The sequence below is a fragment of the Peromyscus eremicus genome, chromosome 2 (genome assembly GCF_949786415.1).
Source record: "Peromyscus eremicus chromosome 2, PerEre_H2_v1, whole genome shotgun sequence".
In the NCBI taxonomy this organism is placed as follows: Eukaryota; Metazoa; Chordata; class Mammalia; order Rodentia; family Cricetidae; genus Peromyscus; species Peromyscus eremicus.
The window spans coordinates 39,703,719-39,722,434 of NC_081417.1; the positions used below are offsets into that span (position 1 = coordinate 39,703,719).

An 18,716-nucleotide genomic window follows, 5' to 3' on the forward strand; every position below is an offset into this window, starting at 1 on the left:
GCTTCAGGAGCAGTTTATGTGGGTTTCAGACAGACATGAAGGGTGCCTTCAAAATCATCCTGCCCAGATATATTCTGAACTTTTTAAAACTTAGAATTTAATTTTTAGTAAAGAAATAACAGTTGAGAATGTAGCTTTAAAATAAAATATTTCTAATAAAAAGCAAGTTTCTTACACAATTGCCCCTCAAATCAAAAAGGTGATGACTTGATGAATTCAGTCTTACTTGTTATCTAGCATCTACCACCCGACATTAGCATAGATATCTAATTCATCATGCCAGTCTCCTATCTGTCCTCCCAAAGCAGTGCTCGCTATGTTCAGTGTCTTTCTAGGGTAGCTTGGGAACGTCAGCATATATCTATATCTACATGTATATACTTCTATTTTGAAATTTATTGTCATCAGTTCATAATCCTGTCCACACTTTGAAAGACAAGGCGGCTAGCTCTCTGCCCTTCTCTTTATACTTGAACCACTAAAGCAGGTCTCTCGGGTCCTTCCATGAGCTCTCGGAACCTTCCTCACAGTTCCCTCACCCATTCCTGTCATTTCAATCTACCTCCGTGCTGCTAAAGTCAACGACATAACACTCTTCTGTATGACCTTAGTTATCAAATGATTGTTTATAAGCTGTACACAAAAGCTTAAAATCAATAGTCAATATTTACAGAAGTAGTTACGTAAATGAAATTTATGGAATCAGTGAAAGACAATGAATGATTACATTACTTTACTTATATAGAATTTTGTTTTTCCGTGAGTTTAAATTGCCTATTTTTTATCATAATTTTGCTGTTATCCTTTGGTCATCTCAGAAGTTGAAAACTATCCAGGCTATTATCAAGGATCCCTCTGCCAGGACTCTCCATTCTTCTCTTTAGATCTATGTTAGTTGATTTCTATATTTGTTACCCTTGGATTCAACTCTTCATTTTCTGTGTTGAACATCATGTTTCCTGGATCTTGAGTTACTTTTTCTGGAAACACTTAATGGCCTGGAGTACATTCCCCCTTTCCTATAAACAGGGGTATTCCAATGTGCATGGAAACTTAGACAATTTTAAGGCTTCTTTCTAGAGAAATTATTTGATTAGAAGAGAATTATAAACCATTGGGCATGGTAGTACTCATCTGTGATCATGGCACTTTAGGGAACTGAGGCTTGAGTATGATGAGTTTGAGGCAATCTTAGGGTACACAGACAAACCTTATATATACCTTTTATAATTAGAAAGCTTTCATTTTAAGGGCAAAGAAGTGACCCCACCGGCTGAGTTAGGGTGTACTAGAAAGTATTTACTCCAGTTCATGCTATGTATGCTGTGTGTGTGGCAACAAATTTCATTGAAGTTTACTGGTTTTTAAAGTTTAACATCAGATTATGTTAAATTCAAGTATATTTAAGTTATTTATGTGTAATCTTATTTGTATATATTTTAATTATAATATATTATAGAACTATTTCTCTAAAAGTAATCCTGATTTCCCACCTTTGTATCTGTGTATTTATTGGAAAAGATATCCACAAAGATGTAATCAAGATTATGTCTCTGTCATATGATTTTGAGGAAATTTTTCACTTATTTTTAGATTTCCCTCTTGGCAAAACCCTATCTTAAAGAATAAATTATTTTTTAAAATTACAAATATAAAAGCATTATATCACTCATGGGGCCATATTGGGATACAGTATTTTGTTGCAAACAATTTAGAATAATGAATAGAGATGAGGTAATAATATTTACTGTTTTGTGAGAGTATATATAAAGACTCTTCATGGTGTCTAAACACAATTGGCAACTGCACCAGTTTTGGATAATTTTGTACTTGTATCACAAAAGAGTAGCAACATTTTTATGTCATAATGTCAAGTTCTTGGGAACATATGGTCACTGATGCATATCCATGTGGCTGTGTTGTTTTTGTAATACCATCTATTAGGCTCTGCTTGCGTCATCCATCAGGACCCTCTGAGTATCAGCTTCCAGGGAGTCCTTCAGATGTTGTGGATTTGCTCCACTCATGATGGCCACACCTGCAAGCCCCATCCAGAGTAAGCCGGGGAATACAAGCAAAAAGAGGTAAGAACAGGCTTCTGCTTCCTGTTCGCCTGCTGTGGGCGTTAGCTAGTGTGACTCAGTAACAATGCTGTGTCAATCTCTGGCTCTCACCTGCACCCCCCCCCCCCCCCCCCCCCGGAACTACCTGCAGGTTTAACCTCTTCTTTTGAGTTCACCTTCCAAGCTTCCAGGGCAGCAGCTCCACTTGAGCTGAGTTTCCTTCTCTGACTCTCAGCTCCCTAAGGCCCTTCTTTCTCTGAGCTGGAGGTATCAGAGTCAGGTGGGAAGCACCCCCACCCAGAGGTACAATCACCGAATGTGCATATTGCCCAATCAAATGGATGTCATCTCTTATTCCTCATTCCACAGCCTCTCCATGCCCCGTTTAACATTTCCAGCTGCTCTCCCATGGCCTCACGATGCTGTTCTTTCCCGGTTTTCCTTCTTATTCTCAAACTCAGTCTCCCTAGGGCTGACCTCTTCTTTCAGCCATCTAGGCTCTCCCCAAACTACCTCCCTGGCCCTTCCCACCTTTTCCTCTATCTTCCCTCAGAGTCAGCACTTGGGTTGCTCACTGAGAACTCTAGCTCTCTAAGCGTTCAGTCTGGTCTTCAGGACTCACACTCTTTCGATGGTGGCAAGAAGGATAGTCCCATTGGCATGTTCCTTGGGCTTCCCACTCTCAATGGCTCCCATATCAATCCACATCATCCTCCTTATTCACTGCTCCCCTCCTGTGCCTACCATCTGCCGCGCTGTCCAAGACAAAACAATGAGATTCCTTTGGACAGCTTCCTCTGCTCCACCAGGTTCCAGCTCCTGCCTCCTCCATATCATAGTTCATATGAGAACCGGCCTTATAAAATGTGACACGTACCAAAGGCAGCGCTAAGGGCTTTATGTAATCAAGTCATTCAATCCTTACAGCAGTAACTAAGAAGAGGATCCTATCTTCTCTCTTATGAAGAAATCAACAAGCAGAATGTCACACGGCCTGCCTAGTTACATACATGATGACCCACAGAGCTGGGATTTGGATCTAGGATGGCAGATCACAACCTTCTGTTTGACCGGTTCTCAGATAACTTGGTCGTTCCCTGATTGCCTTAATCCACTTGAAGGTTTCTGCTGGGCATTTCTAGTCTTAGGATCCTCAGCCTCGGGCCTCACATAGTCAGCATGGAAGTGTTTGTTCATCACCATCACCGCTTCCTGCCATCGTCCAATCAACCCTCTAAAGTCTGAATCTGCTGTATCATTCCCACTCATTCCTCATCGGCCCAGCCCTTTAGAGTTGGCCTCTGATGACTATTCCACCTTGGCCTCCCAGGTTTTCCTTCTCTGTACACCTTCACACCTCCACGCACTGTGGGGAAACCATGTGCAGTTCCTGAAACCCTGTCTGACGCAATGCCCCAGGCCTGCATCTTCCAATCTGAGGTCGCTTTCTGAGGATAGCCTCCTTCTACTGCTTCTTCTCCTTCCTTCTTGTCTCATCTCAGTATTGCCTTCTCCTCCTCCATAGAGCTCTTCTCAGACCTACCCACTTTCCTGCACATGGGCGAAGTCCTCTCTGCCCATACACAGATTGCGCATCACGAATGTTGTTTTCTAACATGTCTTCTCCGTGAGCAGTGGATATCTCAAGGGTAGTGGATATTCTTTTTCTTCTTTGTTTTTATCTACACCATCAAGCACAGGGACTGAGGCATAGTAAATATTTTAGTTTTTAGTACTCTCTGTCTGTTGGAGTCCAGTGGTCTGAGCCGGATGTAGGGTATTCTGTTGGACACATACGTAACAGCCGGAAGGCTGCTTCCTAGAGACAACCACACAGCAGAATTACCCATTTCAGGCTAGGACGAAAACGACAACAAAAATTTTGGAAAGCATTGTGACCTGAAATGTGGCTACAAGGACTCTACCAAACAGCACAGGGAAGAAAGAGAAGCCGGTCTTTCCCCCAAGGCTGAGCACTAATCAGCTCCCTCCGTTTTGTCTTCTAAGATAAAAGAATCACACGGAGGCTGTGCGATTGTTTGCCTTCATTATGTGTGCTTGTTCTTTACTTCATTATGCACAGAATTTACAAGTTTCTTTCTGCTTCCCTTCCATTTCAAATAGTTGATTTGAAATTTTAGCAAAGGTACACATTAATTAGCAGCTTTCTATACAGCAAACAGGAATTTAGAAACCAGGGTGAGGCACAAACAGCAGCATATACCTATGGCAGAATGAGACGCTGCAAGTCTTTTGAAGGACAGAAATGTGGACTGGGAGACTGGGATCTGTCTTAAAGCTCTCTGTAAGCACATTTGTTAATGGCTTGTAACCATGGCCCCTCAGTGGCTGCTGGAAATGGGCAGAATGGGGTGCTCAGCACGGTTTATACAGAGGAGGAAGGAGGATTCAAATTCAAGAAGGGACATGGTTGTGAGCAGCCGAATGATTAAGGAGTGCTGTGTTAAGCTGGCTGCTGGAGTCTTCTCTTGTAGGACGAGTACAAACAGTGTGGAATTTTTCATCATCACACCTTGTGGTTAATGATGAGGAAAGAGACATCCTGGAAGCCTGGCACATCTATTGGGTCTGTTCCTTTGAAACCATGGGACTGCCATACCCCTACCCAGAGCCCCAGGGAGGCTTGAATGATAGGAAGGAGAGGGAGAGATGAGAGAATTCCAGCTCCTTCCACATACCTGCTGGGAGACGTGAAGCAATTTGCCCACCCATTCTGGGCCTCTGCTTATTCGTCTCTGTAATGTGGATAATAATTCCTACTTCCCAGCAGGGTTCTGGAATAAAGGATGAGAGGCACAAAAGCAGAGCTTCTGGAAGAAGCGCAGACAAAGGAAGCTATTATTGTACTTTTCCTGGCCCCAGAGGAGGGAGCTGCAAAGCCCCACATTTCTTAACAGAAATGTCTGTGTCTGGCTTCTGAGAAGTTCTTCAGCCCAGGAAGTTCCCTGTAGAGGATTCCTGATAACGTTCTAGGGGATCCTAAGGTGATCTTTTAATATTTCATAACCCATCCAACACTAATGTTCAGCTAGAGCTCGTGTTGGTTCACGGACTTATTCTTGGCTCTTAGCCTAGTCCTTTACCCAAGAAAGTTCCCTGTGCTGGAGAAGGTGATGTGGAATGCATGTCCCTGACCTTGCTTTGGGAATGCAATTGAGATCTGGTCCAGGTCACCCAGCTAGGAAGTAACAAAGTCAGAAGTACAGTACAACAGTTGGCAACTGCCATCTCAGAGGGCTACACCCCTTCAGGAAATGTTTGAAAAGTTATTTGAAGAGTTTTGTACTTAAGAAACTCATTAAGCAAAGATACTGTGACGACTTCCTAAAAAAAAAATGTCATTTGTTTTAGTGTGCTCATGGAATAGATGGCTTAAACGATGAATATTGATTGATTTTTCAGTTCTGGAGGATGTGAAGTCCAAGACCAAGCAGGTACAGTGTCTGCTGAGGACCCTCTTGCTTTCTGATGACGAAGGATGGGAGGGAAAGAGAGGCCATCATTCATGTCTCTGTTTTGAGAGCACCAGTCCCACTCAGGCTGTGTCTATATTCATGTTCTAGTTATCTCACAAAGGACTCACCTCCAAATCTTATCACAATGGAATGAGACTTTGATGTAGGAATTTGGGGGGCGGGGGGCACAACAATTTTCATTACATAGAGTAATTCTTCTTCAAAAGCTGAGCAGGACTTTTTACAGAAGAAACCCATCAAGTTATGTAATTATAGTTCTCCATTCAAATAAAAAAAATCCCATCTTTGCAATTGCTATTGTTTCTGGGAAACTATAAGCGCTAAAGCCCATAGCGGAATTTTAGAGCTAAGAATTAAAGCACAAAGAAAACAAGTTGGGAAATTAGGTGCAACTCAAAGATGTCTCTGTATTTAACCTCATATGAATAACACCATTAAACTGACTGCCGCTTGTGGCCGTTAAGTCTTTTTCTATTATCCTAGGGATGTTATTGTTCAGATCACTCCTAAAATTTATTCAAAAGGGGAGAGCAAATGTGGCCAATCAGACAATCCTTACTCCAGACATGGGTTCCCACAACCCCGTTTCAAGTGGCCCATGTGGCCTTTCTGCTAAATAGGACACCCACGGTCAACCTCCATAGCCAATACTCACCACGTGTGAGCTGTGCATTAAGTCTCAGACTGTGAAGGAATGGGAGACAAGTTCAAGCTAAGAGTCAAAGGAGTGTGTACATGGAAACAACTGCAGCTTTCATGATGGAAGGTAAGATCCCATTTTCTACATATGGATCAAAGAAGCCTTGGAGAAGAAAAAAACAAAAAACTTGTTCCAAAGTTCACAACAGTCACGAACCCAGATCTAGGGAAACATCTTTGAAACCCCCGGATCCTGAATGTGGCTTACCTCACTGTTTACTGCCCCCTGGGTAACCAAATTTACAGAAAATGAAGACAGCCTCTCACTGCAATCAGCTCTGTCTAGATTATGTCCTCGGAGAGCCAGGCCCAGAGATCTGCACCAAGGAAACCAACACCTTCACCTGACCAAGAAAGCCACAAACAGGCTCAATCACCCTAACAGTGGCTAATGAGGGTTCGGCAGTCTCCCGCCGTAAGCTGACCCTTTCAAGGGCAAGAAATTCTGAACACCCTAAAACTACATGGGTCATCATACCCCGAGATGCTCTTCTAGAGCAAAATATGCCATTTTTCTCCAAGAAATGGTAAAAATAAGTAGCAGGTTTAACTGTTGGCTTAAATTGTAGGTGCCAAAGAAAGGAAATGCAAGCAGATTCCAGACTGCTGCTAGGGTCACTCTGTTCCCAGGTAGCCTCACTCTAACAGGCTGTGTGGACAAGTCAGTCTAAAGATTCTGAAGACTTGGGATTTAGGACACTACAGAATAAAAGTGTAAAAGCAGTAAAAATTATTCAGTAAAATATATGTTCAAATTTGCTCTAACTCTGCCCTTCCCTTTTTGTAAAACTAGTAATGTTCCTAGGAGCCTTATTGGAGAACTTTTTCCTCAGAGCTTAGTAATGTTTATGAATATAAATGTCTGCTCAGGATGCTCCACTGGATTTCTTTCCTGTGGCCAACTATTGTAAGGTGATTAGTTCCTGCAAATCGCCCTTCTTGACAGAAAGTTCACCACCCTCCATTTATTATCTGAGCCTCGAACAGAAACGTCAATGCATTACGGTGTGAATGGAAAGGTCAGTCATGTCTATCATGACCAGAGGACTGGGACTTGTCAGAGAAGCAGGTCTGTCCCTGTCCTGACACCCTGGGTCATCTCCCCAGGGTCAGTTACTTCTTGGCTTCTGGAAAGTCAGAGGGCTAGGTGATAATATCCTTGCTGTTTTCCGAGGAAAGGAGATAAGGCATCCAGGAATGACTTCTGGAAGCTGAGAGAAGGGCTAGTAGGAAATGAGATGAAGCCCTGTGTCCACATAAATCTGGACAGTATGGTTTGGGTGTCCACAGGTGGAGTGTTCTAGGTTCTCTGGATCCCCACTTTGCCTTCTGTAACTTCTATCACTCTTAAATACTTGATGGCAGCTTTGTAGGTGAGCAATCCTAATAAGCAGAAAGTATATGTCCCCCAATCCATTTGCTACACTGCATTCAGAATGCATTTGCATTTATCGTCCCTGTCTCTGAGGCCCACTAAAATGACAGTACTATCCCAGTAAGGTACAATAGACGCATAATCCCTGGTAAAGAACCATGTATGTGTAGAAAGTTTGACATGCTTCTGAAATAAGATCAGGAAAAAAATGAAGTAATGTCCGAGGAAGCAAAATGAAGACACAGTTGTACTATTTAGTTATTTTGGGATGGTGGACTTCTAGTTGAACTTTCTGTCCTGAATTCATTCACTGGACTATGGAGTATCCACGTAGGTTATGGAGTGACCACTACATTCATTCAGAAGGCTAAGAAGTATATGCTGAATCCACTCAACAGGCTAGGGACTGTCTGCTATATTTATTCAACAGGCTAGAGAGTGTCCTCTGCATTCATTCAACAGGCTAGAGAATGTCCACTGCATTCATTCAACAGGCTGGAGAGTGTCCACTGCATTCATTCAACAGGCTACCGAGTGTCCACTGCATTCATTCAACAGCTAGAGAGTGTCTACTGCATTCATTCAACAGGCTGGAGAGTGTCCACTGCATTCATTCAACAGGCTACAGAGTGTCCACTGCATTCATTCTACAGCTAGAGAGTGTCCACTGCATTCGTGATGAATTTCAACTTCTAAAAAGCCCCAAGTAACAATAATGAAGGTTTTGGAGGCCTCCCAGCAAACACAGCTTTTCTCCAAAGCACTATTTAATCATGATTTATTAACAACTTGCATTTTCCCAGTTGACAGGATTCTTTCTCTGTTCTCTTCTATCAGAAGTAAATCCCACAGTGCATCACTCCAGCTATGAGCTGACTTCTCTGGAAACCCTCAGTGTCTTCCTGCCTTCCTCTTGTTTCTAGATCAGCTGTCAATTAGTACAGGCCCCAAATAGGGGTTGAAATCTGCATTGCATTATCTGTCACATTAGTTACAGAGAAGATGGCAGAGATACCCAGAGACAAGGAACAGGGGATTTTGGATAAACAACAGTGGTAGTTATGTAGCAGCTGAACTGAATCACAGGCACCAGAGCTTGTAACAGCGTTTTGAATTGCAGGATCAAAGGTAACTGCTCCCCACTTAGATAAACTATCCATTTAACTCAAACATTGAGAGTGGATTTGTAGACATGGTATTCTATTCGGTAATAGTGTCAGAGAGCAATTATTGATGACATTTGTGGTTCACATTTAAATTTGGAGAAAGAAACAGAAAAAAAAACAAAGAATTTGAGTGCCTTGCTATACATACTGTCATGATTTCACAGGATGTGGAGGTGAAAGGAAAGATCTCTTTACAGACTCTGTAACTGATTTTATTTTTTCAGGCTCTCGACACAGGAGTTAGAATGGATGCCTCCCTCCTTGGGTGTGTAGTACAGACTCAGAATAGATTGTTTAATCCACACAGCTCTCCACGGCCTTCTTAGGGGAAGAGAAAAGTCCTGATTAACTTTGGATTCTGAGAGGAGATGCATAGGAGGCCTGAGATTGAATTGAACCTGAGGTCTTTGTTAGAATCTGTGTTTATGCCCTTCATCATTGGAACAGCTCTTTTCTTGTTAAGAAGAACATTGATCTGGGTTTCAAAAAAAAAAAAGTACTGGTCTTGTCTTCGGATCCATGATTCCTTTATCTGCTGTGGGGAGGACTAAGTGGATAAAAGCTAAAACCTGCTTGTCTCTGCATCAACCTCCCCTAGTTCTTCATTCTCCTTCAGGCAGAAAGATGGTGGGGCCATAGTAAAGATGAATTTCAGATACTGAGCTATTTCTTGAGAAGACAACCTGACATAAAAGTTAGGTGGGGCAGTGAAGCACCAGGGGATGCCCAGATCTGCCCTCTTAATTGTGGCTACGTTCTCAGCAGGACTGCACTGATGGACCTCTCTCCCCACCTCTTCTTCACTCCTCTCCGGATCTCTGTTTCTTTTCTGGTCCTTATCTGGCCTATCATAGTGAGAGGTCAGTATGTTTTCCACACTTGGATAATCTCATTCAAGAATTTTTGTCAATGGACAAGTCATAAGAAGCCCTTCCATTTTAGAGCTCGTTGACGTCACCAAGGAGGCGATAAATATCTGTTGATATAATTGGATGTGAGATTCAGTGTTGAAATAGCAGAACTCTGTCCCTCGCTCCTTGGCAGGGCCCTATGATTTATGCAGGAGCAGAGGCAGCACGCAATCGAGCTGTCAAGAGAGCGTCAGCTTATTAGGCAAATGCTGCGTGCTTTCTGAAGAGGGTCGACGTTATAAAACCTCACTCCAGGCTCTGGTGTGGAGAAACTCAGAGCCCAAGTACGTTGAGCGACTGAAGAGAAAGGGAAGAGGCAAAGAAAGGAGAAGAGAAAGGCGAAGAGGAAGAGATCCTGCAAGAGACATCCCGGGAGAGGTACCTCTGCAGAGGCAGCAGCAGCAGGCTCACTTGCCAAGGGAGGAGAAGGTAGGCAGCGCCTAGACGGGCGCCACCAACTTTGTGCTGCCTGTCGGGAGTGCCTGTGCCTGTGCGTGCATGTCTGTGTGTCCCTAACTGTGCCTTAAAATTCCAGCGGCAGCGGTGATGTGGCAAAAAGCAAAGTTAGACGGCTGCTCATCTTTATCCACCCAATCTGCCACTTACCGCTCACAGTCTGTGTAAAGAATGGCTCCCCCATCGCGTGCCGCGTCCATCCCGACCCCCAAGCAAAGGGAGCAAGGGCAGGGATGGAGACAGAGAGGAGTAGTTCTCAATTTGGAAGAAAAGGCTGTCCGAAAGGGGGCGATCAGGGCGGGCGATAGCTTAAACCTGTGGCACTTCTTCGGGCTCAGAGAAGTCTGTTTTGAGAATACGTTTGGGAGATCCTTAGGAAGAAGAGGAGTCAGGGGTTGTCCCTTCTAGGTCTCCAAAGACGAGTCACCTGCTGGCTAGCAGATGAGCCTTACGGGCACTTGGCTTCAGCACCGCGGACAGTGCCAACGGTGCCCAGAGCCGGGCTTGTCTGTGGGTGTCGGATGGGAAGCTTGGGTGCACCTCCCAGCTGAGCTAAACTCTAACCAGTCCTCCCTCTCTTCCCCACCTTCTCTCTTCTGCCCTCCTCCACCTCTGTGCTGCAGCGAGCGCCCCTAACATGAGGCTGCGACTGCTGGTGTCCGCGGGCATCCTGCTGATGGCTCTGTCACCCAGCCCTCCGTGCGGGGCCCAGCTGAGCAGGGGACCCGTCCCAGGCGCTCCGCGGTCCCCGCAGCCCCTGAATTTCCTGCAGCCAGAAGAGCCCCAGCAGCCCCAGCCGGTTCTGATCCGCATGGGAGAAGAATACTTCCTCCGCCTGGGGAACCTCAACAGGGGCCCCACTGCTCGGCTGTCGCCCGACTCCTCGCCCCTCTCCGCGGGTCGCGACAGCCGCCCCTCGCAGGACCAGGCAGCCGCTAACTTTTTCCGCGTGCTGCTGCAGCAGCAGCAACAGCAGCAGCAGCCGCAGCCGCAGCAGCAGCAGCAGCAGCAGCAGCAGATGCCTCAGCGCTCGCTCGACAGCCGCGCGGGGCCGGCGGAGCGCGGCACCGAGGACACCCTCGGCGACCACCAGGGGGCGCGGGAGAGGGTGAAGCGGGCCGAGCCGGCCCTCTCTGTGGATCTCACCTTCCACCTTCTGCGGGAAGTCTTGGAAATAGTCAAGGCAGACCAGTTAGTGAAGCAAGCTCACAGAAACAGGAAACTGTTGGAGATGGCTGGGAAATGAAATGGTGCGTTTGGTCAAGGCGATTCTGCATTTAGCGCAACAGTGAAAACAAAAAGTTTAAAACAGTATTCTGTACCATATCGCAGCTCTGATATCATTTATTTATTTTTTTAGAGCTTGAAGCATAAGACTATGTACAGGGAGAGAGCCTATATAATTATTATTTGATCAGCATGCACAAAGTGTATTTCTGTGCAGTAGCAAAACAGTGTGATTTGAATTGCCCGTGCTTAGTTTTCTGTGTGCAAATAAGTGTCTTTATAGCTGTATCTTAAAGAAAACGTGGACCCAAGGAAGAAGGTTTTTTGAGAAGAATATGGAAGTCACTGGTTGTTTTGGGGGGTCACAGCAGAAAAGAATTCATTCTCAAGGGGTGGCCAGGACAAGATGTGCAAGCTCTTCGAATCAACATTTTCTTGTAAACGTTTCAATAATAAAACATCTGTCCAATGCTTGGTCAATTTGGTTGTGTAAGAGAATGCTGAACATTTATATTTTTAATAAAATCTGCAAAGGTTATTGTGCTTTTATGTTTCCTCTTTAGTGTGTATACAGAAATGGTCCCCAGCACAGGGAAATAAAAACAACACAACAAACAAAACCTCCTACATTTTATTTTCTCCTAAACCCGCCAATGTTTGTTAAGTAGCTCACACAGACCCTGAGCTTTTCTCTGTACTTCAGGTTTCTCTTTGAGATTGAGTTAAATAATTGTAGAGGTTCCTCTCACCTCTAAAATTTGATAATTTTGCAACTGGAAGATCAGTTACAGTAGAAATTAACATGCAAACATAATATGTGTGTGTGTGTGTGTGTGTGTGTGTGTGTGTGTGTGTGTGTAAGTGTGCACCATGGCAAATGTGTAGAGGTCAGAGGATGATTGGCAGGAGTCAGTTCCTTCCTACCACATGAGTCCTAGGAACTGAACTCAGGTCTTCAGGCCCAGAGGCAAATACCTTTACACACTGAACTACCTCACCAGCCTTAGACAGGAGAAACTTAATAACACAAACACTTCAAGTAACTTAAACAGATTTGCTGAAAGGGGCACTTGGGAAATTTTTTCTTAAAAAAACATTTTGACTTTAATAACTGCACAAATACCCTTCATATTGTCTCTATTGCAATCCTAATAACTGTGACTTGCAGGACTGTGTTATTTGCTTCTAAAATTAAACAGCACATCTAATTAGTTTGACAATATATTTGCCTTTAGTAGTTTAGTTACAGCTTTAAAAAAAATCTCAGTCCCATGATTAATACTTTAGAATTAATTTATATGTATGAAGATAGTACTTCTCTGGAGGCCCTTGAAATATGCTTGACTAATGGCTTAATAATATAATATGAGCAGTTAAATAAATCGTTTGGAGACCAAGGTTTTTAAAAAATGACATTTATTTGAGAGTTCACTTAAAGTTACACTTATGTGAGGAAGGTATCACAGTGATAGACAGATGATAGATGATAGATGACAGATAGATAGATAGATAGATAGATAGATAGATAGATAGCTGAGAATTGTGTATATATTCCAATACATGCAGTTCCACAGTTTATTAAATTGCTGCTAGGGTAGACACATAAGAAAGTAGACTGTTTCTCCCAGAAAGTCTTCAATTAGAATGCCTGGTATATGAATATAAGATTATGAGATATGTGATTAAGATTAGAAAAATGTCAAAAGAAATGCCCTAGATCTTTGGCCCTTTGGACTACAGAAGTGTGGCCAAATTCAAAGACTACTTCCGGGTGCACATCCAATGACAGGTGTAGAAATGAGGAACCTCTGTAGAGCCTTTCTTAGCCTTGGTCAGTGATTGATCGCATGCCTACATTTTGGTAAATCGGTGGGTTCTGAACTGACACTGAATGTTAAAGAGAAAAGAAGAAAAAAACAAACCACACCTGCGCTAAAAATAACAAGAAGCCGGTGCCCATGAGAGACGGGAGTGTAGCGCCCACTATGTTAACACTTGCCACTTATAGCTGACGGGCACACATGTACCACACCTACACAGCCCTCCAGAATGTTTCCCACATAATGAAAGATTTGCATAAGATCAAGTTTCTTTATACCAGTGTTTGCTGAAACTGTGTTCTGAGCACATTCATTTTCTCGACAAGTTAGGTCAGTCATCCGGAATTAAAGGTTTATTGTTTTCTTTCAGAAATCCCGTGCAGAGGTCCCATTCATATGCATCATGGTGAATTTCACCCACTGCCTGTTGTGCATCTCACCCGGACCGCCAGGGGCCGCCAGAATAAATATCATTCACTCAGGGAATTCAACCAGGAGAAGGAGAAGACGTGGCGAGCTGGTTCAGAATCAGCCCCACCCCCACTCCCCGAGGCTGAGGCCTGTCCCTGGGGAGAAGGCGCTTCAAAGCCAATCTGCAAAAGAAGAAAACGTGGATGAAAGAAAGCAGAGAGTAGACCTTTGGGGAGTTGGTCCAGGCCTCGTTCTATTGAGGAGAGAGGATGATAATAATAATTATAGGAAGCATAATTATTATTAGGGACAGAAAGCAAGCTCAGGCTATCTCAGCTACGGTCAAGAGCCATGAAAGTGATTCACACTCATGATTCAAAGGGAATAGCAATAACACATGCAGTGGAAGGAAACCTGATGGAAACAGGTCAGGCTGCCCAAATGTTCTCCCAAGTTCAGCTGAGCATGATTTACTGACATGGCAGGCTCATTCACACAAACAGGTATCTAGGTTTACAAAAATCTGCAGAACTGATTAAAATCCTTCTGGATTTGTAACTCAGCTCAGTGACCGAGTGCTTTCTCAGCATCTGTAGGACCTGAGTTCCATCCCCAATGTGGACAGAGAGAGGGCAAGGGAGGGAAGAGAGAGGGGAGGGGAGAAGAGGGGGGAGAGCTCTAATTTAAATTGCTGTATCATGATACTGCAGGATGGATTCATATTCACATAATCTCTCCACTGCTGAAGTTAGAAGTCTCTACCAGATTACACTCAAGTGCCACCTAATAGGGGTATGCTTCTAATAATGCACCATTAGGTGACGTCACTGCTGTGTGGACACCAGTGTGCATGCACACATACCAAGATGAGACAATACCAGCAAACCATACTGTCTAAAAGAATCATACACGGGGATATCACTGTCAAAAACATTATTTTTGCATACATTTATACATTTATATACCCCTTCAGCTTTGCACACACCCCACCCCACCCCAGTTTTACAAAGCCGAAGGATTAATCTTGAGCAAATCCTGAAGGGAATTTCTCTAGGCATTAAAATCTGATAACATTTATACAAAATCAAATCTAATATCAAAACTTCTACTTATTATGTATACAGTGTTCTGTTTGCATGTATCCCTGCAGGCCAGAAGAGGGAACCAGATCTCATTACAGATGGTGTGAGGCCACCGTATGGGTGCTGGGAATTGAACTCAGGATCTCTGGAAGAACAGCCAGTGTTCTTAACCTATGAGCCATCTCTCCAGCCCCAAAACTTCTAAAAAGATAATTCTGATAAATATCTGACTGATATGGGTGGTAGATTTGCGTTAACTGACCGACTCAGTCTTATAAATGAACTCCATGTTGTCTTGACTTTTGAAAGTCACAGCGTAGTGGAACAACAGACATACGTATAAAAAGACTTGCAATTGGATTGTATTCACTCAAGCTGTAAAGGCACTGTGACGAACCTGGTTCTGCCCAGGGAAAATGGTCAAGTATGTTCTCACGCTTCTCTGGCAAACTCTGCAGTACCGAAATGCCAAAGGCTTTGAAGCGGTGAGGGAGCACACGTTCTCGGTGCAGAAGTCCCCGGGGTGGGGGTGGGGCTGCGAGGATGCCATACAAAGCAGAACTCTGGTAAGTATGAGTATATTACTGCTATTCGTAGTAGTTCTTAGAGGAAAATGAGTGCCTGGCAAGCACCTTCCCAGTTATATATAACCATAAATGTAGGTTTGGGGTGACATTTAAAAAAACAGCACAATCATAGTGGGTTTTTGGTTTTAGGATTCTCTTTTTTGATACCAAATTGCTTCTTGGTAGAAGTTAATAAGGGCTATGGGGTCGTGTTAGATTAAAAGTGAAGCACACTGTTTTCTGAAAAAAAAAAAATTAAAAAGTTGGAATGTCAAGTGAAGTAGGTTTTCTTGGTAATGGGTTAGATGTTCCCTGATCCTGAGGTGGAGTCAGGTGTGGAGGCACATGGTGAAGGCAAGAGGAACAGGAGTTCAAGGTCACCTTCAGCTACATAGTGACTTAAGGCTAGTCTGGGCTACTTGAGATTCTGACCCAAAAAAGAAAAAGATTGAGGTGGAGTAGATGTTACCTTCAGAGTCCCGGGGCTGATTGTATCAAACCTTCTCTGGCCCAGCAGAGTCAACTACTCCTAATGCTAAACCCAAACAGCCCAACGTCAGAGGATGGGACACTGTTTCTTCTGATCACTTTGAATGAGAGGACAGGGTATTCTGCCTGGACATCGTGTCTTTTCTTGGAAGGCAGTGCCTACTCCAGAGACATTGTTTCTGTGACAGCTGGGAAGAGCTCACAGGTGACACCAATCGGGCTAGCTATTTCCTGCAGAGGATTATCATGTTTAGGCAAGGGTGGGTGGCTGACATGCTGTTTGGGGTTGCTTTTGGAATTTGCTGGCTTATAAAAGCTTTTCTGGCCCAAGTATTAAAATCTACTCCTTGTTTAAATATTTAGCTGCTGGTACTGCTGGTTGTCAAAACCAGATTAAATCATTTGAGTTTGTCGCTCATACACCCACCATGGATGGTTCCAGGCATTTTTTTTTTTCTCTCCAAACAATATGGACCGATATTCTCACTTTCAGAAAAGAAAGTAACAGAAAAGCGGTTGAAAGCAGAGATTGTCTGGAGTGTCTTCAATGTTCATGCTATCTCTTTGGGCTGGGGACTTACCAACCATCTCAGCAGGAAAACCCGTGGCCACTTAGCTGAGATTTGAATCTCAGATGCCAGGTTAGCTTCGGTTGTTAACTTGACACACCCAGGAAGAGGGAACCGCAATTAAGAAACTGACTGCCTCTGACTGACTTGTGGGCATATCTGTGGGACATTTTCTTATTGCTCACTGCTGTGTGAGGACCTGGCCCACTGTGGGTGCTACTATTCCTAGGTAGATAAATCTGGGCTGTTGTCTTAGTTAAGGTTTTCACAGCTGTGAAGAGACACCATGACCACAGCGACTCTTATCAAGAAAACATTTAATGGAGGGTGGCTTGTTTACAGTTTCAGAGGTTCAGTCCATTATCATCATGGTGGGGAGCATGGTGGCACACAGGCACACGTGGTGCTAGAGCTGAGAGTCCTACATCTTACAGGCAACAGGAAGTCAACTGACTCACTGGATGGTATCCTGAGCATAGGAAGCCTCCAAACCTGCTCCCACAGTGGCACACTTCCTCCAACAGGGCCATACCCACTCCAACAAAGCCACACCTCCTAATAGTGCCACTCCTTATGAGATTATGGGGGCCAATTACATTCAAACTACCACAGCTGTGTAAGAAAAATAGCTGAGCCAAGCAGCATCTACTGATTCCTGCTTCAGGTTCCTGCTTTGATCTCTAGCCTTAACTTCCCTGGAGGCTGGAGTATAACCTTTAAGTCAAACAAAACCCTCCCACCTCAAGTTGGCTTTGGTCGCTGTCTTATCACAGTGACAGAGAAGCTAACTAGAACACCAGACCTGCTTACCAGGGGTGTGACTTGGGCAAGTTACTTAGCCGTTCTGAGCTCAGTGTTCTCTTCCGTGACACAGAAAAGAAATCCTGTGTTATGAGGATTGAATAAAGGAACGGACATGAGACACTCTGCACACGCCTACTTCCTAGTCAGTCATTCCTCCCTCTCTGTTCCCTTTCCCCTTCTACTCCCCTCTACCTCCTCTGCTTCCTCACTACAGTAGAGAGGCGCCTCTGTCACACAGAATGAATCATGGGCCATTTCTAGTGAAATTATATAGTGTCAGTAACCTCCAATGAGGAAAGACAATTGTGTGGTAATTGTATTTGCATCCTCACCTTCCCAGAAGCAGAGGCGATTTATATGATATGACTCTTTTGACATGTGGTAATCGTGGTCATCTATGATGCTCTTCCATATATCTCAAGTGATCCAGCTCTCTGAATGACTATCTCAGGATGGATAGAAACCACCACCCAGCAAACCAAAAGCATATATTCTTCCTGTTGTTTTCCCTTTTTAAATGGAATCCTGTGCTTTGTGCTCTCTCAAGGTGGACGCCATAGAGAAGAACAAAGTGTGGACTGTGGCTAGCTTTGATCTGTATGAAAAGGAAAACCAGGGACTTCTGGTCCCACATCATTTGTAGGTTTTAATATCTCCTTAGGTGGCCGTGATGCATACTCTTCACTGTCACCTAGACTGAATTTTCAGTTGCCTAAGAGATGTACCTGTGAGGTCCTTTCCAGAGCATTTTCACTGAGGATCTAAGACAAACTGTGAATGTAGGCAGAAGCATTTGTGGGTTGTGGTCCCAGACTGAATAAAAAGCAGAGAAAGGAGGAAGCCTGCTGAGCATCAGCATTCACCTCTCTGTTTCCTGACTGAGGATACAATGTGACCAGCTGCCCTGTGTTCCTGACTTATGCCTCCCTTGCCATGATGGACTGTGGCCTCAAACTGGGAACCACAATGTACTCTCCCTCCCTCCCTCCCTCCCTTCCTCCCTCCCTCCCTGCCTGCCTGCCTTCTGTCAAGAATCTGTCAAAAGTGACAGGAAAAGCATCCAACACTGTGGCAAAACTGTATAGCCATCATTTGACACTGTGCTCGAAGGCCACAGGAATACAGATAATTTGATCCCCCAGAACTGGAGTTACAGTTGTAAAAGCGGCCTTGTGTGTGCTGGGAACTGAACCCAGGTCCTCTGCAAGTGCTCTTAACCATTGAGCCATCTCTCAAGCCCTGGAATACAGATAATTTGACAAATACAAATTTTCATCATAAAAAGAACCCAGGAAGTAGAAGAAAGAGGCAGCATTAATTTTGTCTCAACTCTTAACGGGATTTGGTCAAAATTTACAGACACATGCAGCCGCAGGAAACGATGTCCTTTTCCTCAAACATTCTGCCTAGGCTATTCGTAAGACGAGACTCTCAAGGGACAGAGTGCTTTCTTCTCCTTTGCTATTGCTTTACTACTGCATCAAATGTACCTTGAGAAGGGGTAAGTGAATGTCTGCTTACCGCACTGGGGTATGGCCTCACTCCACTGGAGAGCCGGGTAAAGTGAGGCATTCCCTTTCA

The 18,716-nt window shown here is 44.1% G+C and overlaps 2 protein-coding genes across 4 annotated transcripts in view; one reads left to right on the forward strand and one right to left on the reverse strand.

The window, feature by feature from the left end:
• The first annotated feature begins 10,804 nt into the window (after window positions 1-10,804).
• Window positions 10,805-11,413, forward strand: Crh (corticotropin releasing hormone). Its single transcript, XM_059255685.1, has one exon. It carries the CDS (start codon window positions 10,805-10,807, stop codon window positions 11,411-11,413), a length of 609 nt encoding a protein of 202 aa, XP_059111668.1.
• A 2,126-nt stretch (window positions 11,414-13,539) lies between these two features.
• Trim55 (tripartite motif containing 55) overlaps window positions 13,540-18,716 on the reverse strand; it is a 44,842-nt gene continuing 39,665 nt past the window's right edge. For all 3 annotated transcript variants that reach the window (XM_059255689.1, XM_059255688.1, XM_059255687.1), the window contains one exon: window positions 13,540-13,807. In XM_059255689.1, coding sequence (XP_059111672.1) covers window positions 13,685-13,807 — 123 coding nt within the window. In that variant the 3' untranslated portion in view covers window positions 13,540-13,684. The remainder of the gene's footprint in view (window positions 13,808-18,716) is intronic.